The following is a 25263-nucleotide window of genomic DNA, read 5'->3' as shown; positions in this document are numbered from 1 at the left end:
GAAATCCTATAGTTCAGAACATCCTATTAGGCTAATGCACAGGCACAGAATCCTTATGTGTGAACCACAACAACAATGAAAAATATAGCTCTGCTTTCCTCACCTCCAAGGCCACCCTTATCTTCTATGATTTTGGGGCTCTCAGCCACAGGAGAAGATCTGACAGCCTGTAAAGATGGTGTACTAGAGTCTTCTCTCTCCTCTTCAGATTCTGCCTTGCGCTTGACTGCCAAAGCCTGGGGCTTGCTCTGTGTAGGAGAAACACTTTGAAATGTTACATATATTTTAGTAAAGATATTATACAATTTATTTTAAGTATTATTAAAATCCAGGATTCCAGCCATCAAATCAAGGCTGTATGGAAAGAAGCAACAGCAGAACCACAAACAACAGAGATTACCTATCTCTTTCAACTGCACCTTTCCTCAAAAGAAACCAACAATTTTTGTCTCACTTATCTAAAAATTTAAGGAAATTACTCATTTAAAAATCACCTTATTTGACTAGATGTTATGAAAACCTCAGATGCAAAATGATTTTTTTAAAATAACAGACTAGCGTGATGAGCCTGTGTAGGGAAATTAGCCCTTTATACCTGTTCCCCTCCAACTCTGTTTCCCACTACACTGGCAAGGGGCCACTTACTGATAACTGGACTGGCTGTACATAATATGCTGTGGCTGATGCTTGAGTAAGGATTGGAGATTAAGTAGTGCTCTTCACCTGCACTGTGCCCTGTGCTACATTGGCTCCAGCAATGAGCGGAGAAAGTGCTTCTTGAAGAGAAGGTGGTGGTGGTGATGATGATACCGAAGAAGAGGAAGAAGAGGAAGAGATCTGTGCTAATGAGGACACTGTATGGGTTTGGGATACTGGCTGCACTACAGCTGGCACACCCCGGGGGGACTGCACAGCTGTGTTCATCTGAGGAAGCCCTAATGCCTGAGCCTGAGCTGAACCTTGCTGACGATTTCCTACCATCTGTACTGGTATATGAGGGGGGGGCTGCTGGGAAGCTGACATTTTGGCCGCACCAATTTGTGAGTGTTTCAGAGGGGCTGTGGGAGGCTTGGATTGAATAGGGACAGAGGTCTTAGTGACTGTCTGGCAATGACTGTCCTGGTGGAGCTGCACTGGCTGAGGTTGTGACTGCAACATGGGCTGGACAACAAGAGTTTGGGCTTGCTGTTGGCCATGAAGAGATGAGGCTTGTTGTGAAATTTGTGGTGGCCCCTGCTGCTGCTGGGTCATAGGTGGAGCTTGCTGCTGCTGCTGGGCCAGTTGGAGGTGTGTAGCAGTGTGCAGGAGTTGGGACTGACGATGCTGGAATGGCTGCTGGTGATGGATAGCAATTTGTTGCTGAATCACCACTTGCTTCTGGAGGTGAATTTGCTGCTGTTGCTGGATCAATGAATGAGGCTGGATTTGGGTATACGTAGCTGTGAACAGCAAGAAAAAGCATTAGCATCATCATTACGTACTTTAATGTAAGAAAATGAAGTCAGATACCCATACCTAAAAGATAACAATTAGGGAAGATGAAGAAAATGAGAAGCTAAGAGTACCTAGCAAATTAAAAACCATTTCATTGTACCTACTCTAACTGCAAAAGGTGATTCACCGTACCTATGTAACTGCAAAAGGTGATTCGTTGACAGTATCTTGAACCTTTTCCTTCTGTTCTCTTCTTAATATTGATGAAGAAAGACATTCACAAATCAAAGATTAACCCTTTCCACCAAGCAGGCAGAGACCGGGAGCATTTTTTTTTTCTATGCCAATATTTCTTTGCAACTTTGGCAACTTTAAGTTCAACTCTCACAATTATTTAGCCAGCCATATGATGAGATCCACACATCTTAAAGTTGCCAAGGTTGAGCAACATTGCTTGTTGTAAAGGAACTATGTATGTCCAATCCTTGATATCACTGGTAGAGAAGGACAAGTTGCCCTTGTGATAGATTTATTTCTCATCCTTGCAAAAAACAATTTTGTCTGTTCACTTGCTGAGAATGAAGACAGTGTGATAAAACACAGCTCTCTTTACCAGGAACAAGAACTTTTGCTCCAATCTAATCCAACACAGCAGTGAGTAGTACCAATTGGCTACACCATATTAAAGTCTATCTTTCCTATGGCATGTAGCAATTATAAAAGCAGTGAACCTTGTCAAAGAATACAAAAAAGTTCAAGAATTCATTGGCAGGTTTCCCACAAAGAAAAGAATCACATGTAACATACCAGAGCTGATCAAAGTTTGGCTTGGAGCTGGTGTAGCTGTCCTGGTCAGATTCATGCCCACAGTCTGTTGCCCATTACCGTCACCTTCAGCTTTCTTTGCTGCCATACTGTCTGCCTCTGTCTGACTTCCTTGGCTCACAGTCACTGCCTGGGGAGCAGAAGGTACTGGTAAAGGCTGAACCACACCAGTGCCTTTCCTTTGGCAGCTGGATCCTGGGCCGGATGAAGTTGACTGGTTCAACCCAGTGGTAGCATGACTGCCTACTGACGAGGCCATACCTCCAGAAATGCCATTACTTCCTGCTGCACCTTGGCTTAGATTGAGTGACTGGCCTACATTGCCAGAAGATCCTTGGGTTACTGTCAATGTTTGGCCAGCATGGGGTAGTACTGAAGACTGGGAATTCCCTGGCAAAGTAGCCTTTGGAGTAGAACCTTGGAGTGGTGCATTAGCTACTGAAGTCTGCTGGCTCCTGACAGCCAAATTCTGCACCTGGAAAATATAAGGAAAAAGAATAAGCCATTACTGTAGGTTTCAAAGGGCAGTGTCCTGAAATTGAATCTGCAGGAAAACTGCCCAATTTCTCCTGGGTTCAAAAGATATTAGCCAATATTGTTAAATACCATAGGGAAAGAGGATCAAGTAATTTATAAAAGAATTGGTTACTTTGGCAAAGTTTTAATCTCTTCTCTTTAAAATTAAAATCACATGGCACTTCCTGGGCAGAACTAGATAAAAACATCTTTCCCCCATATAAATACTGTTCTGAGCAAACTCCAGTACATATTCTGAGATCAAGGATACAACAGACATAAACATTAGTATAGCTGTTCAACTGGATAAATTCTCTCTACAACAATGATGTGTGTAGTAAATGATGAATGCCGTTATGAAACAAGAACAAAGCATAAAATTAATGCTCCATTAGTGACACTGTGAAATTTAAGTATACACATAAAATTAGGACATGTCAGGCTGGTCACGGGAGCCCTCAGAAAAGGGTGTTACTGACCTGGTCTGTGTCTGTGTGGATCCCAGGAGCATGAGGGGAAGGTGATTCCTGCTGAACAGCAGCCACAGCCCCATTTGGCATCAAGATGAGCTGGGAAGTAAGAGGTACATTGCGGCCCAAGGTCCGGTTCACCTGCAACAGATTCCCCAGCTGTGGCTGTTTGGGAAAGATTAGATGGTGTGGAGGTGGGACAGTAAAAGAGAGAGGAAGAAAGAAAATGAACCAAAAGCAAAAATGTTATAATCTGTCATGGATCTAGGGTCTCCAACAGAAACTCATTCTGTATTTGCAGTCTTCATCAGATAAAAAACAGACATTACTTACTTACAGAGGACAAATTATCATTTTTCCCCACTATTGTGCCAACAACAGATACCTAACGATTTATCCATTAGTTCACAAGTAATAATGAAGGATGGATAGCAAAAGTAAGGACCTGTACTATTTGTGATAGTTAAGAAACAGTATTTTCATATCACAGAACTATAATGAACAGAACACATTCACTAAATCTAAAACGAAAATCTGAAACCAAGCAAGTTTTCACAAATATGCAATTAATACCCAAACAGGCAATGGGAGGAGAGAGAGTACATTTCTTTCAAAAGTAGCCTTATTAAAATTATGGTTTACCCTCCATATAGTCATAAAAACAAGAAAGATAGTAAACTAGAATACTGATACAAGAATATTGTCAGATCCGTGTATCTGCCATTCTTCAATGGAAGGGGGGGGAGCTGGTACAAGTAATCCTTTTTGATGTAACCTGAATATCTTAAGTCTTGTATTGAATCTGTATAACTTGCACATGATATACAACTGGGGACTGGAACCCAGATGCCTGGAAACTTGTCACCTCTTGGAGAGATAGCAAGAGGAGAAGGGGCCATAAAAATTCCAGCTCTGAAAGAAACTTCCTGTGAAACTTTTCTCAACTATGTTCCCAGAAAAGGGGTGGGGGAATTAACATGTTGCTTCTTTGTATTGACGAAATCCACATCAGACTAAGGGGAGGGGTTCTAACTCCCTTTATCTATGCTGTATGCCTTGAGGCATATTAGACCCTGCTTTGACTAGTACCTAGATAACTTCCGTTTCAATAAAGAATTCCTTTTGAAATACCCAGCTTTCAGAAGTTCATTCTTATCGTTTGAAGGAGAGAGTGTCTGGGCCCCACAAATATGGAAATTATATTAATAAATAATAAAAGCCAGTCTAAACATCTGACTGATTGTGCAACCAGTCATAATAACTTCTTACCCTTGTTTGTTACTCAACTCTCAATCACTCTGAGTGACTTACAACAATTGAAGAAATTACAACAAAACATAAAAAATAAAGAAAAAATATGGCAAACACAATTGAGAGCTATCACTGGTACCATTGAAGGCCGAGATCAGGGGTCGTCAAACTACAGCGCGCGGGCCTCATATGGCCCACCAAAACCATTAACCTGGCCCGTGTGGGACAAGGCTGCCTGCCCACATTGTCCCGCCCACCCACCAGTCCCCACCCGCCAGCCGAGCGCAGGACTTACTTTCGCAAGCCCTGCTGGAACTGGAAGGTAAGGCCAATATTTTTGGCTGGCAGAGTGCAACTGAAGATTGGACTGTGAAATTGGCCATGCACACCCAGTCACATGACCACCTAGCCCCCCAACCACTCTGCCCCCCCAAACAGTCTGAGAGACCGTGAATTGGTCCCTTGTTTAAAAAATTTGAGTACCCCTGGCCTAGATGAAGAGCCAAATCTTCCCAGCAAATCTTCCCTAAATAGCAGAATGGGAGTATTTTCTCTAGAGCATCTTTAAAACAAATGTAAGAGCTACAGCCGAAAGATGACATTTTTGTTCTGATAAAATGTCCTGAAACTCCCTTTAAAGGTCTCTAAAATCACAGAAGATAAAATTCTAAATGATCCTTTGTCCCTGCAGTATATATACACTGAAGTGTTCAAGGGAATAGAGGTTGCTAACTCACAGCTGGTTTGTTGTAAAGCAGAGAGAGATGATAAACTACAAGAAGATAAAGAGGATTTATAATGAAAACAATGCTTGCACTCTTACCCGAAGATACATTTGAGCTTGTGACTGGTTAAGAGGTGGTGAAGTGGTGTTTCCTAGAAGGACTGATTGTGTCAGTGTCGTGGCACCAGGTGAACTCACGCTTTGTGAGCGACTGATTAATTGTGCAGCTGATGTGGTAGCCAGATTAATCTGTAAAAAAAAAAAACCCAGCAAAAAATAGCAATGGAAACCAAAAGGGAAGCAATTTGTAAATGGTACCTGAACTTTGTGACTAAAAACACCAAAGCAGGTCCAGAAATTACTCACATACTCTGATTTCATGTCTTTTCTGTAGCTTTCAGGAGTCCAGATATGTTCTGGAATAATAGTTCCCTACTTCTGATCTCCAGATGTTGCTAGATATAATTCTCATCATCTTCATATAACATAGTTAATATCCTGTGAGCAATTATTGGTAATGAAACAAAATCAAAGATCCAAAACTGAGAATCACCAAGGAAAGTAACAGATGGTGGGTGCACAGCCCATTATTTCTGAGAACAGTAGATAATGAGAGGGAAAAAAAGATTATAGATTAACAGAGTTGGAAGGGACCTTGTAGGTCATCTAGTCCACCACCCCCACCCAAGCAGGAGACCCTACACCATTTCTGACAAATGGCAGTCCAATCTCTTCTTGAAAGTGATGAAGCTCCCACAACTTCCAAAGGCAAGCTGTTCCATTAATTGATTGTTCTCGCTGTCAGAAAATTTCTCCTTATTTCCAGGTTAAATCTCTCCTTGTTCAGTTTTCATCCATTATTCCTTGTCTGGCCTACAGGTGCTTTAGAAAATAGCTTGACCCCTTCCTCTCTGTGGTAGCCCCTCAAATATTGGAACACTGCTATCATGTCTCCCCTGGTCCTTCTCTTTACTAGATGAGCCAAGCCCAGTTCCTGTAACTGTTCTTCATATGTTTTAGTTTCCAGTCCCCTAATCATCCTAGTTGCTCTTCTCCGCACTTTTTCTAGAGTCTCAACATCTTTTTTATAATGTGGTGACCAAAACTGGATGCAGTACTCTAGGTGTGGTCTTACTAAGGCTTTATAGAGTGGTATTAGTACCTCACTTGATCTTGATTGTATCCCTCTGTTAATGCAACTTAGGACTGCACTGGCTTTTTTGGCTGCTGCTGCTGCGCTGCTGGCTCATATTTAGCTGGTTGTCCACTAAGACTCCAAGAACCCTCTCACAGTTAAAGCTATTAAGTCTGGTTTCACCCAATCTATATGTGTGCTTTTGATTTTTCTTGCCTAAGTGTAGGACTTTACTTTTCTCTATATTGAATTTCATTTTATTAGATATGGCCCAGTGTTCTAGTCTGTCAAGATCCATCTGGATCTTGAGCCTATCTTCTTGGGTGTTAGCTATTCCTGCCAGCTTAATATCATCTGCAAATTTGGTAAATTCCCCTTCTATTCCTTCATCTAAGTCGTTAATGAAGATATTGAAGAGAACTGGGCCTAAGACGGAACCTTGTGGTACCCCACTGCTTACTTCCTCCATGTAGACTTAGACCCATTAAGGACTACTCATTGAGTATGGTTTGTCAGCCAGTTGCGAGTCCATCTAGTGGTGGTGCTGTCTATTCCACATTTTTTTAGCTTACTAAGAAGTAGGTTGTGGTCTACTTTGTCGATTGCCTTGCTGAAATCTAAATATATTATGTCCACAGTATTTTGCTGGTCTACTAATTTAGTCACTGTGTTGAAGAATGAAATAAGATTGGTTTGGCATGACTTGTTCTTAACAAACCCGTACTGACTGTTAGTTATTACTTTACTTGTTTGTAGATGTTGGCAGATCTGGGTTTTTTTATTATCTTTTCCAGTATCTTCCCAGGTACTGATTTTAGGCTGATTGGGTCTGTAGTTTCCTGGGTCTGTTTTTTTTTCCTTTTTTGAAGATGGGAACCACATCAGCTCTTTTCCAGTCCTCTTGTAGTTCCCTGATGCTCCAGGATTTTTGAAAGTTGTGACCTCTCCCAGCTCCTTTAGAACTCTGAGATGTAATCCGTCAGGTCCCAGTGATTTGTATTCATCAAGATCAGACAGGCGTTCTCTTACTATTTTTTTTTTGCTTATTTTAACTTTTGTTTCTAATCTGTCTTTTACAGTTTTGTTTTTGATTCATTGGGCTATAGTTTCTTTTTGTGTGAAGAATTCAAAGAATGAGTTAAGCAGCTCTGCTTTCTCTCTGTTGCCTGTTACTTCCTTGCCATCTTCTGTCTTTAGTCAACCAACTGTTTCCTTGATTTTTTTTCTTGTTATTTATACGTTGGAAAAAACTTTTATTATCTTTGACTTTTGTTACAAGGCTTTGTTCATTCTGAGCCTTTGCTTCCCTGACTTTGTCTTTGCAGATTCTGGCTATCTGCTGATATTCTGCCCTAGTTATGTGTCCCACTTTCCATTTTTTTGTCTTTCAATTTGTCAGAGAGATCTTTGTACAGCCATGCTTGTTTCTTCTTGGATTTGTTGTTTTTCTTTCTCAGTGGTATTGTGCTGGTCTGAGTTTTTATGATCATACTTTTCAGAGTTTCCTAAGATTCTTGAGTTGTTTTGCCCTTTAGGATTTTCATCCAAGGATTCTTTCCCAAGTTCTGAGTTTATTGAAATCAGCTCTTTTAAAATCTAAGACTCTGGTGTCATTATGTTCTATTGCTTGAGTTTGTGTTATGTTGAATTCTAGTATGACATGGCCACTCTCTCCCAAGGTTCCTGAAGTTTCAACTCCCTCTATAATTTCTTCTCTGTTTGTAAGTATTAAGTCTGGTATGGTTGTCCATCTAGTTCGCTCCTCAACCTTTTGGACAACAATGTTGTCAACTAGGTTGGTTAGGAACCTATCTGATTTCTCACTTGGTGCAGAATTAGTTTTCCAATTGATATCAGGGTAATTGAAGTCCCCCATTACTATTGTAGTGTGTTTCCTAACATATATTTATTAGTTGGTTGGCAAAAGGATATCTACTTGTTCTTTTTAATAAATTTTTCATTAATTTTCAATAAACAAACATACACAAACAAAACACAAAACATGAAAACATAAAACTTCCTTTTGGAAAGCGGCTTAGTCCCGGGTTACATCTTTTTGTACAGACATAAATCAAATTCATGCTCACTTTATATACCATTTCATATCTTATTTACCATTCTACATTTTCTATATAGCTTCTCCCCTCTTTTCACTCTCTTAATTCTATCTTATTTATTTCATCTCAATTTAAATCATTATGCTTGTATCATTTGTCTGTTCTATTTCAATTATCTATTATCTTTTCTCATTAGCACAAAATTTCTCCTGTAATCACTGATTAAAGTATGACACCTTTATATCTTTCCCCTAAATTTAACACTTAAAATAATATATCATTTTCATTCTGATTCTGCTTAGTACATTCTAAAGCTACGTACTATATTTTAAAATAAGAAAATAATAAGTTTATAATATAATTAAAACAATAATCCATAGCAAATTAAACTCTATCATTAAATCTTAAACATTTTACACATTCCTTTTAATATTTTATCCCATTTTATAATCATATAATGTTCCAGTTTTCTAACATTATTTCAAATACAAATACAACAATATAGTCTTATGTACTTTTGCAGAATCTCTTTTTTAATTATATTTTTACCCATTATCTCTGAATAAATCCTGGTTTTTTACATCTTGTTTCAAACCTTTGTAACTTCTCTTCCTTTCCCCCCTCCTTTCTTCTCCAATCTAGTCTTTTTACCCCCTGTCTCTTGATCTCCACCCTCTTAATCTCCACCCTCTTCTGTATTCCTCTTTTCTGTTGCTTTCTGACAGTGTATCGATTTTTCACCTTATTTTTCCCTTTTTTGGTTGTTTTTTTAAGTCTTAAATTCTCCATTCTCTTTCCCCTCTTTCCCTTTTCTTCCCCAACTAAAGTTGTTTGTTCATTAAAGATGGCTTCTTCTTCTTCTTCATCCCAACCTTCTTGTTCTTGTAATTGCTGATAGGTAGAAATCGCCATTTCTAAAAAATGAAAAACAGATCCAGAAGAGCCCTTCCCTTCTTGTTCCTCTTCTTTTAGCTTTTTAAATTCCAATTTCAGTTCATCAACAAGTAATGCCATTGTGAAAAAGTTTTTTAAAAAACCCAAAAGTTTTTAGTCTTTCAAATAATAATTTCCAAAGGTCCCAAGGTCACCAAGCAATCCAAATACACATGAACTGTTTCATTTAGCACTTTCTTCTTTTTATACTTTGTCTTCCTGGGGTACAGTTCAAGTGCAAAGTTCCAAAATGTATCTTTTAGAAGTCTTGTTACAATTTAACTCGAGTCTTATAAGTTCCAAGCAGCCTCCTCCAGCAAAATCTTAATATTAATTCTTTTCCTCTCCCTTCCCACTTATAGCAAAAAAAAAAAAAAATTTTTTTTCAGTGTTCAGAAATCTTTAATGTCCCCTTGGCTTTAACTTTCAAATTTAATTACCTGCTGGTGCCAGAACGGGTTTTTCCTATTTCCATCTGCTATCACCGTAAGGAAGGAGAGTGAGAAAAAACAAACTTTCCCTTTTAACTTTCATCCGCCGCTTTTCCCAATCTTCTTTGGGAACGATGTATCTTTGACGAAATTAAAATTCCAGGGTATTTAAATACTATTTATTATCCCGGTCAGCCAGAACTTTCACTTTCTCAGCTTCCTCCTGCACATTCTTATCTGGATGAAAGCTTCTTTGTGGCGTCCATTGCTGACCGCCGCTCCACCGCCTTCGGAAAAGGGAGTTAAGCCAGCTGAGGAGGGGGGTTGCAATTCCCCTGGACCCCTGCTGGATCTCCCCTGTCTTCAGTTACCTCTACGGGGTAACTATTAGCCCCCAAATCCGGCTGGATCAGGGGCACTCCAGTGGTGAGCGCAGCAGAAACCGCGCACGAACGCAGATTCCTGCCGCCGCCGAAACCTTGCAAACCGGAATCCTAGATATCTACTTTTTCTGTTTGATTGAGTGGCCTATAGTATATACCTATGGCCATGTCATTCTTTTTTTTCTTTTATATTGACCCATATACATTCTAGAAGATTTTCATCTTTGGTTTCATGCAAGTACTCTCAGAAATCTCTCACAATATCCTCAAAACATCAATAATTGGAAGACATGCACAGTAGCCTTCTAAGTCACGATACCATCATGCAAAACCAAAGTCAATCTAAAACTGCTGTAAAGGAAAACCATTTTTCCCTGATGACCCTAATTAAACTTCAGTTTCCTCCTCATGTAGGCAAGTATCCCATTAAAAATGTCTTCATTCACACACACTAACCATTATTTCTCCAAAACAGATACTTTTCATTTTCCATTCTAATATATCTCTTCACCCACACAGCAAACACTTTTTCCAGACTCCAAACTGCCAGACTTACCGTGTTTCTCATAAAATAAGGCCAGGTCTTATTTTTTTTGAGCCCCGAAAAAACACCTAGGACGTCTTTTCGGGGGTGACTTAATTTCCTCCCCCACGCGTACCCCCACCTAGAGCACCCCATGGACACTCACCTCACCATGAGGCCATTTCTATCAGCCATTGGAAACTCCCCAAAGGCAGAGTCACCAGCTGCTTCTATTGGCCAGTAGAAGCAGCCTTGGGGCAAGCGCCCATACGCACTCCCCTTGCCACGAAGCTGTTTCTATTGGCTGATGGAAGCTCCCCAAAGGCAGAGTCACCAGCCATTTCTATCGTCCGATGGAAGCTCCCCAAAAGCTCTCCAGCCTTGGAAACCCTGTCCTGGGGACCCCATCCCAGCTCCAACCCTCCAACCCAGAGCCTTTGGGCTCACTGGGATGCTCTTCACCCAGCCCAGCTGTTCAGGTAATTCCCCATTAGTAGAATGAGCGCATACAGGGAGACGTAGTGAGAGTAGTGTTGAATAACACACACACAGATACACTGTACAGTAAATGTAGGTTTTTACTTCCAATAAACATTTAAGCACAATCCAAGATAAACACATGTAAAGCAATCAGTGTTCAGTTCAGGGATAATCCAATACCAAAGTCCAGTATCAAACAGTTCAGTAACAGACTTACATCAACGATCAATAACAGTCATTAGGAGGAACAGCAAAACTCTCCAACAGAAAGGAACAGAAACTCACTGAAGCTAAAACAACCTAGGTTTCTGGCTCCATCTTATGGCCGTTTGAGAAACCACACCCAATTACAGTTTAGCATTTTCTTAAAGACATAGCATTAAAATGTCTATCCTAGTTTATATATTTCCAATCCAAATAACTGTTAGGTGACTTACATTCCTAACATTCTCCCCTTTGGGTAGGACAATATATACAACCTTACATTCTAAGTCCATAATCCTCACAGCAAGCCTTATGCTTTATAGAGCCTTGGACCTTTGTAAAATGATCTGCTGTTTTCTGACATACAGTATTCTAGCTTAATCATCTTACTTTGCACACATTGTCTCACATATAAATATCTTAAACCTGTGTGTTTCGTTCTTGTTTTAACAGCAATATTTGAAGCCATCTGTATTGCCGATTGGTTATCTTCGTAAACAACAATAGAATCTGTTACATCAATTCCCATATCAATCAATAGTTGCTTATACAAAACAAAATCTGTACATAATAAAGGTAAGCATGAGAATTCAGCCTCCATTGTTGACAAACTTAGATGTTTCTAACAGACCTCCATCCAATCAACACTTTTCCCAATAATACTACAGTACCCGATGTAGATTTTCGTGTTTTTGTGTCTGTAGCAAAACTTGCATCAGCATATGCAGTTAAACTCAGTTCATCTTTAGGCTCCAAATTCAATGAATAATGCATTGTTTGTTTCAGATATCTTAACACACGTTTAGCAGCTTGCCAGTGCCTTTCAGTTGGCTCAGTGTTAAATCTCACTAATTGATTTACACTGTCTGCAATATCTGGCCTTGACCAATTACTGAGATAAGATAAACTACCAATCAAGGACTGACAAATGTTCTTATCAAAAATAGGACTTTAAACATCACTGTGACTAAACTCCTGGCTCATCGGTGTTTTAGCCGGTTTACAAAGTTCCATTTTAAAACTTTTTAGTAATTGGTTAATTTTATCTGCCTGTGAGATCTTGTACCCTCCCCTAGTTCTATCTATCTTTAAACCAAGATATTGTTTGATTTCTCCTGTTTTATCTTAAATTTCTTCTCTAACAGTGAAATTATTTTAGTAGCTTCTTGTTCAGTTTTGGTGATTAATGCTATGTCATCAGTAAACAATAGCAACAGTGAACTTACACCATTATTTTCCCTTTTAAACAAACATGGATCAGCCATGCCAACTACAAAACCTCAGTTAATTCTTTAACTATACATTGGTTCCGCTCATATCCTGATTGCTTCAAGCCATACTCTTTTTCAATCTCCAGCAATCAGTTGTATTATCATTTTTAATACCTAAAGGTTTCTTTAAATAAATAGTGTGTTGCAACGGTGCATGCAGATATGCCGTCTCTACATCCAAATGATTTATAATGTATTTCTCCTTAGCTGCCCACACTAATGCTGCCCTTAATGTAGTAGCCTTCAGACTAGGTGCAAACACCTCATTGTAGTCGTGTGCTGTCTGACTGAACCCTTGTGCTACTAACCTGGCTTTATGGGTAACAGTCCCATCCACACCTGTCTTTAGCTTATCCATTTACATCCTATGGCATGTTTACCAGATGGTAACTTAACATTTTCATATACCTCCAACTTTTTTAATGATTCCAGTTCCTTATCCATTGCTTTCTGCCAAGCAGCCTGATCCTTAGCAGGATACAGTTTTAGTTCACTGTAGTTACTTGGAACTGTACTCACGTGACATACAACACTAGCCTGATATCTATCAGGTGGTCGTGTTACTCTGGTTGAATGTCTTGGTAATACAGGGCTTACTGGTGGACTCTTCTGTTCCACCTGCTCCTGTTCTTCTACCTCCTCCTGTGCATGTTCTACTACTTCCTCCTGTGCTTCCTCTTGAATGGCTATTCGTGGTTTACTGATTTTATCTTTTATTGGGTGTCAATAATAATATCATTGCTGGATTCCTGTTCCAGTTTATCCCACCCAACGTGCTCAAGAAATTTTCCACTAGCACTACAATAAACATGAGTTGTGCCTTGATCCCCAAATCTAAATGACCTATGGTTGGCCTAGTAACCTACAAAAAATAAATTCTTAGCTCTATGTTGTTCTTTCAGTCTTACTTGTGAGGGAATATGCACCCATGCTAGAACTCCAAATGTGTGTAGGTAACTTAAATTTGGTTTTCTACCATGCCAACAAATGAATGGTAATTCTCCAGTTGTTGTGTTAACTACATTGTTCAAAACATGGTTGCTGCACATTATGGCTTCACCCCACAGAGTTTCAGGTAAACCTGAGTCAGATAACATAGTGCGAGCCATGGCTTGTAATGTTTGCCTCGTTCTACAAACGAGTTATGTTGTGTTCTGTAAGGTGCAGAACGTTTATGCTCGACACCAGCCAATTTCAACATAGTTTGGAATCTTTTGTTAACAAATTCAGTCCTGTTATCAGTAACTAAAGTAATTACTTTACTTCTCATTTTTCTCTCAGCAAACCTTAGCCAGTTACAGAAATTTTGGAATGTTTCTGTTTTGTTTTTTATGAGATAGCAGAAACTGTATCGTAATGATCCATAATACTCAAAATATAGCAGGCACCTCCTAAACTAGGTTTCTTAGGACCAATTATATCAGCAAAAACAACCTCTAAAGGTTCTTTGGTCTTAGACCCATTAAGTCTGTTTTCTGGAGTAACCTTACTTTTCTCTTGGCTACAAGCATTCCAGTGTAAATACTTGCTACAGGGTTTCAATTTTACTCCCTCTGACAATTCAACAGTTTGTTTGAGCATTTTGAAATTAATGTGCCCTAGACATCTATGCAGTATATGTATACATACATCAGGTGGTTTAACATTGTTATAAACCGAGTTAACCATCTGCATCTGGTCATCATGTATCACATATAAATCATTATCTGGATTAGCAATAATAGTTTTACCCTCTTTCTCCATTATACAGTTATAAACCGAAAGGTTACTACATAACCAAGATTAACTAAAGCCCTTACTGATAACAAATTAAATTTTAGTTTAGGTATATATAACATACTTAAATGTTTGTTTATACAAGAACAATATGCAGTACCTTCACCAGAAGCCTTCATCTTCCATCCATTTGCCAATGATACATGTTGTTTACTCATAGAAATCTTTACAAACCTCTTTCTATCTTTAGTAATGCATTGCGATGCTCCACTATCAATCAACAAATCATGGTTTACAGTTGAATTGCTAGACATAGCTAAACTAACATTCTTCTTGGCCTTCTGGTGATTACCAGTAATCTGTTGTTTTCCCTTCTTACAGAATCTAGCTATATGTCCCCTAGCCCCACAAGAAAAACATTTTCTAACAGTATAGGCAGTTGAAGACAAATCCTCTTCTTGTGGTTGTTCCTTCCTCAGTTGGTCCCTATCCAGCCGTCTTCTTGCTTCTTCTAACAACCTTCTGGTTATGTTAGTCAATGTCAGTTTATCTCTGGGCAGGACTTCCAGTGAAGATACATAATCATCATAACTTTCATCCAATGAGGAAAGAATGATGTAAACTTGATGCAGCTCTGAAAATATCAGTTCCTTTTCATGAAGTTCAAATGAGCTAACATATCTCCACCTTTCAGAAGACGTGCTCTAAACAGTTTATGTATAAGATGTATGTGTGCACCTACACTGTCACGAACATAAATCCTCTTCAAATTCTCCCAACACTTAGCAGCAGACTCTTCTCCATGAATATGGACTAGCTGCTGCTCACTCAGTGTTAGTCCAATTATACAAAAAGTTCATTCGTTGTTCTGTTTAAAGTCAGCAAGCTTCTTGGCATCGTCCTCATTTTCTGGATCCCAAGCATTTACATCCGGTGGGTCTTGAACTACATTCCATAACCCTTCTCTATGCAGAAGTAGATTGCACTTCATAGACCTGGAAACATAGTTTGTTCCATCCGACCGGGTTATCAGTGATAGACTTGTTGAAGTGTCTTGTGCCATCTTTACCAGGATAGTAACCCACAATTAAACAGTAAACAGCTGTCTGTATACAGTACTGTGTTTTCACACCAACTCTCAGTTATCTGAACATGGTATGGCCTCGGCCCATAACCAATGTTGAGGTAATTCCCCGTTAGGAGAATGAGCGCATACAGGGAGACGTAGTGAGAGTAGTGTTGAATAACACACACACAGCATACAGATACACTGTACAGTAAATGTAGGTTTTTACTTCTAATAAACGTTTAAGCACAGTCCAAGATAAGCAGTCCAAGTCATTCACAGGTAAAGCAATCAGTGTTCAGTTCAGGGATAATCCAAATATTAAAGTCCAGTATGAAAACAGTTCAGTAACAGACTTACATCAACGATCAGTAACAGTCATTTGGAGGAACAGCAAAACTCTCCAACAGAAAGGAACAGAAATTCACTGAGACTAAAACAACCCAGGTTTCTGGCTCCATCTTATGGCCGTTTGAGAAACCACACCCAATTACAGTTTAGCATTCTCTTAAGATATAGTATTAAATTTCTATCCCAGTTTATATATTTCCAATCCAAATAACTGTTAGGTGACTTACATTCCTAACAGTAGCCAAGAAACCCAGGAGCCCCTCCCCTCTGCCCCCTCCCTGCCCACCCAGTGCCTGCTCTGCTCAATAGTCAGAGATGGGGGGGCAGAACCAGTCCTTGGATTCCCAGAGCGCACCTGGGGGGTGCTTGTCTAGGCTGGAAGCTAAGCAGGGTTGGAGCTGGGATGGGGTCCCCAGGAGAGGATTTCCAAGGCTGGAGAGAGAAGTTTAAAAGAGTGGGACAGGAGAAGACAAGAGCTTCTTTAGCGACCCTCCTGCGATCCAAGTGGTTGCAGTGGGAAATCGGGGGAGGGGGGAAATAGGGCTATCTGAGAGAACGAAGAAGAGTGGCTGGCTGAGGAAGCAGAAATGCAGTGAGAATCTTGGGGTCGTCTCACCCGAAGCGACTGGTGACTCTGCCTTTGTGGAACTTCCATCGGCTGATAGAAACGGCTGGTGACTGCCTTTGGGGACCTTCCATCGGCCGATAGAAACAGCCTCATGGCGAGGTGAGTGAGTGTGGGGTGCTCCTGTGAGGAGCGCCCCATGGGCAGCCATGCCTCGCCCCAAAGCGACTGATGACTGCCTTTGGGGAACTTCCACTGGCCGATACAAATGGCTGGTGACGCTGCCTTTGGGGAGCTTCTATCGGCTGATGTTCTATCGGTAGTCGATCAGGGTATTCTAGCCTAGGCTACCTGCAGGGCGCTCCTAAAGGCAAGTTTTCTCCCCCCGCCCTTCCCCCGCATTTCTCTTCACTTCGTGTAATTCTAATGAATGATGTGAGAAATGGTGGGGAAATGCATGGTTTAAATAGGCCTAAATTTGGGGGGCAGGGCTTAATTTCACCTCATGCCTAGAAATCATGCTGGGCCTTCCTATTGGTTGGGGCTGTATTGTTGGAGAAATACGGTAGGTATGAAAATATTTATTCATAATCAAGAATGTATCCAAACAAACAATCATGAATCATTCTACTTACTGAAGCCTGGGTGGTGGCTGTCTGCTGAGGGGAGCTTGTGTTTGGAGAGCTTGCCTGTCTGCTGGCTGCAATTGTGGCCTACAAGAAATGTTTTTCAAAAAATTAGAATTAAGATACCATATATTAAGTACTCCCTGATAAAAAGACAAAAAGTGAGAAATTAAACTTGTCATTAGTATATATTCTTTCTGTAAGGGTAAACTATGATAGAGACCTCAATTGTTTTAACAGACTATTTCTTGATTTGACCCTTACATTATTCTCAATTACTCTGAGCAATTTTTGAGGTTTTTTAAGTCATGGAAATGGCAAAAATTTATACGGTGAGCAATCAGTAAGAATCAAAAGCTCTCTTCATTATTCTCCAAAAGGCCTAAAGCTCAGCAGACAGAAATAAGGATGGATAAACTTCATATTTAATAGTACAGTATGAATGCATCCTACAACTGCCATATGAATGAATTACTTACCTCATATCATTAGATATGTGAATGGCTATAGTTTCCATCAGCTCATAACCCTTTGAAAAATGGCCCTAAGTACAGTACAGTAACCAGATGCTGTACCATTAACACGTAATAATGAAAGGTAGGTAACATTTTCTAAGTCCCTAATTATTTTTATTGACTGTTACTAGTTAGCAGTAAATCTATGGAAAGCTAAGTTGTATATACATTATTTAAAAACCCATAGTTTCTAAGACAGCAGTTCCCTAATCAGAATATTTTCCTTTTTTTCATCTCAGCCTCAATTTGTTTGCCCTCAGCAATGGTCATTGTCAAGAACCAATTGCCACCTAACTCCAAGCCCAAGAAATTCAAGCTACTTATCTATTAAGCTATAGGAGAGGCAGGATATGGTTTTAATTACAATGGGTTATAAGACAAGCTGCACTCTCATGTGGACAGTGGATAATATGGCTCTAACTCAAAAGAAGCTTCAGACACTCAACACATTTAAGAATCTTTATTGTCTACTAAAATGAAGCCACTTGCCAGCTGAATGTCCTCTGTCAACTTAAGAATTCAGCCACTACAATTTATAACTTGTACCTCTTTTCTTCAACTTTTTTCACAGCTTACTGGCCATCTTGTTTTTTGTTCCTCAAATTTGGTATGCAGTAGCAAGTGGCTGTTGACCAAATTGGGAAATTCTTATTCTTCCAATGTAATACTGTTGAAAATTATCTCCAAACGTTGATTCAGAAGTTCCATAGCATTTGTGAGATTAATGTAGAGCGAGAACTGAGTAGTATCTGCATATTAATATTCTCAAAATCAATTATCCAAATTCAAGCAGATGCTGAAATGCATGATGAAAAAGTTGGAGCTTTTGGTGGCACTCAGAAGTTCTAGTCCTGAGATTTGTCTCTTTCCAAACAGAATTTTTTAGTTAGCAAGTCCTGACTTCTCACCTGCTGGACTGCAGCCAGACTGTGAAGTTGAGCACTGTTGAGCTGTTGTTGAAGCATAAATTGATGAAAGTATTGGGCTGCATTGGGTTGTCGCTGTAGTGCTTGAAGGGCCTGCAATAAAGAAGAAATCTAAAGTAAGAACATGGAACAACTATAATCTACAATAGTGGTTCTTTTAAATTTTAAACTGGAAGTAATTCTCAAGAGGGTACTTTGGACATATCCTAGGGATAACAAACTATTTATATTGGCTTGTTTTGTATAAATAAATACTTATCTAAGCATAAGATGCTTGTGAGGTTTTTTTTATGGATAATGACATTATTTGAATCAAGGAAAAGAAGTAGTCAGGTCAATCAGTTTAAGAATCATTGGTCTACAAACTAAATGAAAGCAAATTAAATCCCAGTCCCCTAAAAACAAATAGGGATCACCACATCAAACTGGGAAATCAGAGGTTATTAAGATAATAATTTATTAACATAATAGATATTTTCAAAGACACTATGTGAGGAATGCTTTACTTCTGGTATGGGAAAAAATTAAATTACAAAACTATATGAAAATACCAGTCTGGCTCTCCACAATGGAAGCATTGATACATCCAAACCTTATTAATTCGGAAAAATCTATTTTATCAAGATATGAGAAAGATGCAAAAATGTGGGATTTTTTACAAAGAACCAGCAGCACTTGGTAAGATATTATTAGGGACAGATGAAAAACTGATCAAAAAATATATAACTATTTATTAAGTTATAAAATGGAAGAGGAACAAGTCAAAGAAACAATGATTGTATGGGCAAAAAAATTTGGTTACACTATAGAATTATATAAATGGCAAAAACTTTGGGATAGGAACTATAAACTGACAATGGCTACTGCATATAAGGAAAATCTCTATAAAATGTTTTATAGGTGGCACTTGCCACTGGCAACATTGGCAAAAATGTTTAGCAATATGTCTGCCAAATGTTGGAAGTGTAATCAGACCCCAGGTACCTAATATCATATGTGGTGGACTTGTATGAAAGCAAGAAAATGTTGGACAAAAATACATACATGGTTGGAAAAGATGATCAAGCAACATATGGATCTGAAACCAAAAATATTTTTGTTGGTATAATGCCGGAGGGCTATGATAAAGGGACTATATATTTAGTCTTGCAATTGACAGCAGCAAGGATTATATTTGCACAATATTGGAAAAATGAGAACACTCCATCAGATGAGGATGTAATTTGGAAAATATTAGACTGTGCAGAGATGGATAGATTGACATTAAAAATAAAGGATAAAGAAGACACAGAATATTACTTAATATGGAATAGATTTTACAAGTGGTTAGAGATAAAAGGTGGAAATTAGATGAAGAAAGATCATTGCTATTTATGAGTTAAATATAAAGATGTATCCGTGTATCTGCCATTCTTTGGTGGAAGAAGCGGGGTGGTTTGAATTTTTACACTTGGTTCATTTTCCTCTCTATGTATCTAGGCATCCTATTTCTTGCCTTGTCTTTTTGTATAGCCTTTCACCTGATTTATAACTGTTGCTTAGCACCTCAGATGCCTGGAAAATTCTCACCTCTTGGGGAATGTTGAGGGAGGGAGGGTCATGTGGATTGCAATGCTGAAAGATAGCCCTGAGAAGGGGCGTTGGTAGGTACCTGACACGCCCTTCCTCTGTGAGCTGTGAAGAGCATCTGTTGATTGGGAGATACTTCTGTCGCTTGTCTGATAAGCTGGGCTTTAATTGTGAGGGCGCTCCTCCTCCTCCACGGGACTCCTCCCTAGCATCCCCAGTTTTGGTGAAGTCGAAGTGATGAAAACCTTTCTTCTCCTTCACCCTTTTTAATACTTGGCTGGAATAGCACCCTACCAGACAAATAAGGGTAGGGATGGATGCTCTTCACAGCTCACAGAGGAAGGGCATGTCAGATAAGTACCAACGATGAGCTGTTCAGAGCACCCACTGATTGGGACATACCAAAGCTTGGTGTGTCTTATGGGAGGGCTTCCATCTGGTTTGGATTCCCCTCTTGGTCCCTATGGACCCTTTGTAACACTCTCCTGCCAAAAGCAGCTTCCGCAGAGGCGAAGACAACAATCTTATAGTTTCTAATGAAAGGCAACGGAAAGGCTCATGTTGCCGCCTTGTAAACTTCCTCTATTGGCGCTTGTGGCCCAGGCTGTTGAAGTTGCAGTGCTCCTGGTTGAATGAGCAGTGATGCCCCTGAGTACAGGAAGAGCCTGTGTCTCATAGGACTTGGTAATTGTATTCTCAGCTACCAACCGATCGTTGAAGAAGAGACCTTGCAGTGTCAGTCTTGGACAAACTTTCAGGAATTTCAGTTCCTGTGGTCTGCGGAAAACCAAATTTATCTATGGATCTGGACTAAGAACCACTCTGTCTGTATGAACAATACAGAGCTCCTGTCTAACTGACAGGGCGGCTAGATTCGAGATTCAACTGGCCGATGTAATGGCAACCAAGAAAACCACCTCGTATGTTAGAAAGTGGTCTTCAGGGGCTCAAAAGGAGTTTTCGAGAGCACGGTAAGGATCTTGTTGAGGTCCCACTTGGGATATCAATGCACCACATGGAGGCTGTAAGTTTGTAGCCCCGCGCAAGAAGCTGAATATGTGTGGGTGATGAGAAATGGTCCGTAAGCCTCTTCAGGTGATGACCGATGCTATGGCCTCCCCTTTGGCCTGTTTATATGAAAATGATAATAACAAAATGTCATCTAAGTAACACTGCCGTCCAACAGGAGTTCCCTTGAGATGGGCAGCCAGAGCTGCCAGAACCTTCGTAAAGGTCCTCGGGCAGAGGATAACCTGAAGGGCAGGGAAACGTATTCAACACATTGATTATTATAACAATTCTAAGAAATTTGCTATGTGAGGGTCTAATTGGAATGTGGGGATAGACCTCCATTAAGTCAATGGAGGGTAGAAAGTCGCCCTTTCTGAAGCTCAGAAGGATGGACTGCATCTTAAGCCTCCTATAAACTAGGGAATGATTAAGTCTTTTAAAATCTAAAATTGCCCTCCATTCCCCTGAACTCTTTGAGACTAGAAAAAAATAGTGAATAAAAGCCTTACCCTTGCTGATCCAGTGCCACAGGTCGGGTTGCCTGGATCTCCAATAAATGATTAATAGCTGTCTCCATCAGGCTCCTTTTAACAGGATCCCTGGAGAGAGGGCATGTCATGAAAAGGATCTGGGGAGTAGATGGAAATTCCTTAGCCAGGCCTAATCTTCTGGAATCTAACCCAGGAATCAGTGGTATAGGAATCCCATCTGTCTGCGAAAGGCCTGAGCCTTCCACCAATAGGGGCACAGTCATGAAACCTATTTTGTGCGTCGGAAGCCTCTGTCCCTTGAAAGGTTCTTTTGGTCTGCCCTCCCCTTCAGTATCTATCTCCAAGATCAGAACTATCTGACCGTTGGTTATTCTTGTATCCAGATGCTCTCTGGAATCTGGAGAGAAATGCCCCTGGTAGAGGGTATGAAGGAACCCCTCCAAAAGGGCTGGGAAGGTCTATTTTCTGATCTACAAAAAAGAGAGGGGAGGATCTTTTTCTTGCTTCTTGTCTCTATCAGAGGTGAGTCAAGGGCAGCACCAAACAATTCATCTCCCGATTTTGGAGAGTAAGCAAGCTTCCACTGGTGTTTGATATTTGCTTGCCAATGGCTGAACCATAGCAATTGACAAGCAGTAACCTCAGATGCCATGGCTCGAGCAGATAATTTGATAGAATTGAATTTAACGTCCACAGAAAATTCTGTGGCTGCTATTAGCTTGGCGATGTCCTTGTGTGCCCTGATATTGGAATTTGGGATGATTGCCCTCAGATGCCAGAGCCATCTGAGAGACGATCTAGTGAAAAAGGATGTAGCAGTTGCCGCTCTCATGGCCCACGCATCTGATTGACATGCCCTACATAGAGACAACTTGGCCCTATTTATCTTCTGGCTTGAGAGCCTCTTCTGCTTCAGTTGGAATTGCAGAGAAGGATGAAAATGCCACCACTGTTTCATCTATTACTGTGGTATTGAGAAATTTAGAGAAATTGGAAGTCAAATTAAAAATTTTCGATCATATCCTGTAAGAGGGGAATATGCCATTGAAGAGGCCCCTTGTTTCTGGACGAGGTCCGAGAACATCTCCAGAACAGGAATGACTTCCTCTTTCATTATTGGTTGGGAGAAGATTAAATCATCTGACTCCCCTTGCGGTCAAGATTGTTGGGCCGAGGGGAATGGAATATCAAGGCGGGCAGTAGTTTTTGCCTTGAACAACAGAGATCTGAAAGGTTGAGGGCGAAACAGACCTGTAAGGTCGGTTGGTGTGGCTTAACGCCTTCAATGTCTGACATGCTCCTTTTTTAGGGGATCTGCCTCTGACAGGTCTTGGTTACTGTCGTGAGTAGATCCTTCCTCAACCTGTTCCATTTGGTCCTCTAGTTCTCCCTCATCCTGTACATCGTGTGAATGTGTATTTTGGATTATAAAACACTCCTCTGAAGGAGGTGAAGGTCCGTTCTGCATAGTGACTGAATTGAGTGAGACTCGAAGTTAGAGTGTGGAGGCTGCCTAACCATTAATGTCTGCTGTGCCCTGGCTGCAATGCCCCGTCAAATCACCATCTCCATCCATGCCTTTGTTTTGTCATGGATATCCTCTGGGAGGAGGTATCTGGCGTGGTCCCGCAGCTGTCTGGCAGGTAACGATGCTGAAGGTCTGGGTTGAACCAGTCCCTCTGAGGCCCCTGGAACTGGAACCAGCCTGGCTGGGGAAGAGGACTGAGAACTCTGTTCAACCTCCCCCATGCATTTTTAAATATGCTTATCTAACGCCTTTTGGCATCTTTTGGCATCCTTTTCTGCACCCTTAGAGGTCTCTCTAGGATGTTTGACATACTTCGTGATGGCTTGGATTGTCCGCTGAGGTTATTTCGGTTGCCCTTGTAATTTCTCACCCATGAGGTGAGATATCTATCTATATATAAAATGTGTGTGTGTGTGTGTGTGTGTGTGTGTGTGTGTGTGTGTGTATGTATGTATGTATGTATGTATGCAATATTTATGGACCGCTGGCTCATCCAGTGGCCTGCTCTGAACAGAGGCAGGGAATCCTCTTGATATTTGATTCCCCTTCTTTTTTTCTGTTGGTAAATTCAATCTCTTATTATTATAAGTATTATTATTCATATTAGTATTAATATTATTAACATGTTACTATTGATAATATCTTTATTATATCTGTGAACAGCTACTAAACATAAATTGTTGTGCTGTTACCAAACTCATAATTGGATGACTGAATATTGGGATCAAATTGTGAAACCAAATTGAGAACACCTTTCAGGGCCCACATTGCAATTGAGTGATCCTGCAGTTACTGGCCCTCAACAGCTTCCTGCACAGGCGGACACGGGTCTTGGAGCTCGCTGTTACTGTGCTGCTATTTTCTGTGAGGGTTGCCAACTTAAAAGAAAGCCGATATTCAACCTCAGAAAGAAGTCAGCAATCGGCGTAAATGTCCCCTGGACCCTCACGGAGAGAGCCTTGATGGCAGAGGAGGCAGAAATCAACATGACCGAAACCAATACCGCACCGGCAGAGCTTGGAGAAGATCCTCACCCCAGGGAAAGTGGGAACCATTCAAACCCCAAACTGCCATGGCACCGAGGTCATCAGGTTGTTTTAAGTGTGGGAAGGAAGGGCACCGCACAGTAGAGTGCTGTTTGAAAACTCCTGCCAGAAAGCCTGATTGCCCATCACAAGGGAAACCAGCAAAATCCACACACCCCCAGAAGAAAAGAAACCACGCTGAGAAACCAAGAGACCAGGTTCCCCTCCAAACCCAGAGGAAGGAATTCTGGCACCCCAAGAAGACCTGAGCCAGTCTGAAAGAGATCCAGAAGACGATCCACTGGCAAGCGACCCAAATGAACCGCTCATTCTACCCCTAAGACTGTTATCCCCAGCCGGGGGAAAGGGGAGGAAGTAGCAGCATTATTGGACTCAGGATATACCCAATGCCTAATCAGCCCAACCCTGGTAGGGAGATTAAGAATTCATGTAAGGAAAATGAAAACCCCCATAGCTTTCTGCAGCTAGATGGAACTGTAGCGGGGGGGAGCCAACCATCTTTGCCACAGAACCATTACAAATGGAGCTGGGAGGCTATGGCAAGACCCTCATGTTCACAGTAGCCCGGGGAATGGAATGGCCACTAGTCCTAGGGCTCACATGGCTACACAAGTGGAACCCTTAAATAAACTGGAAGAGAGGTACCATAAGATTCCAAGGACATGTAACATTCGCAAACATCCCAGAGGAAAAAGGGGAAAGAAAAGAGAACAGAGAAAAGGCCATGGCCGGCCACCCTGCTGAGTCCACTAGCATCCCCAAAGAATACCAGGATCTGGCTGAGATATTTAGCGAGGAGGCATCTGATGAACTTGCACCTCATCGTGTCACGGATTGTGCCATTGATATCCTGTCGGTGGCTAAACTTCCAAAACCGAAAATATACTGCATGTCCCCAGAGAACTAGACAAACTCAGAGCATTTATTGACAAAAATTTAAAAAGAGACTTCATCAAACCCACCCAACCGAAAATAGCAGCCCAAGTATTATTCCACAAGAAGATGGCACCCTATGCCTTTGCATTGATTATAGAAATTTAAACACTGTCAGCATGGAAAATATGTACCCACTCCTCCTTATGAAGGACATGATGGCCCACTTCTCTAAAGGAAAAATCTTTTCAAAGCTAGATTTACGAGAGGCATACTACTGTATCAGAATTAGGAAAGGGGCTGGGTGGAAAACTGCTTTTAACACCCTGCAGAGGTACTACCA

General features: G+C 40.7%; 1 protein-coding gene across 2 annotated transcripts in view; it reads right to left on the bottom strand.

The window, feature by feature from the left end:
• Positions 1-25263, bottom strand: part of PHC1 (polyhomeotic homolog 1) — a 153793-nt gene that overhangs the window by 50163 nt on the left and 78367 nt on the right. For both annotated transcript variants that reach the window (XM_026713264.2, XM_087926042.1), the window contains 7 exons: positions 18385-18495; positions 16971-17048; positions 5320-5469; positions 3255-3410; positions 2242-2734; positions 724-1439; positions 104-248 (listed from right to left, as the gene is read on the bottom strand). In XM_026713264.2, the coding sequence (XP_026569049.1) occupies positions 104-248; positions 724-1439; positions 2242-2734; positions 3255-3410; positions 5320-5469; positions 16971-17048; positions 18385-18495 (1849 nt within the window). The remainder of the gene's footprint in view (positions 1-103; positions 249-723; positions 1440-2241; positions 2735-3254; positions 3411-5319; positions 5470-16970; positions 17049-18384; positions 18496-25263) is intronic.

The sequence above is a fragment of the Pseudonaja textilis genome, chromosome 2, assembly GCF_049901715.1.
Source record: "Pseudonaja textilis isolate UNSWEBS1 chromosome 2, rPseTex1.2, whole genome shotgun sequence".
NCBI classification, from domain to species: domain Eukaryota; kingdom Metazoa; phylum Chordata; class Lepidosauria; order Squamata; family Elapidae; genus Pseudonaja; species Pseudonaja textilis.
This window is presented reverse-complemented; position numbering and strand designations above follow the sequence as displayed.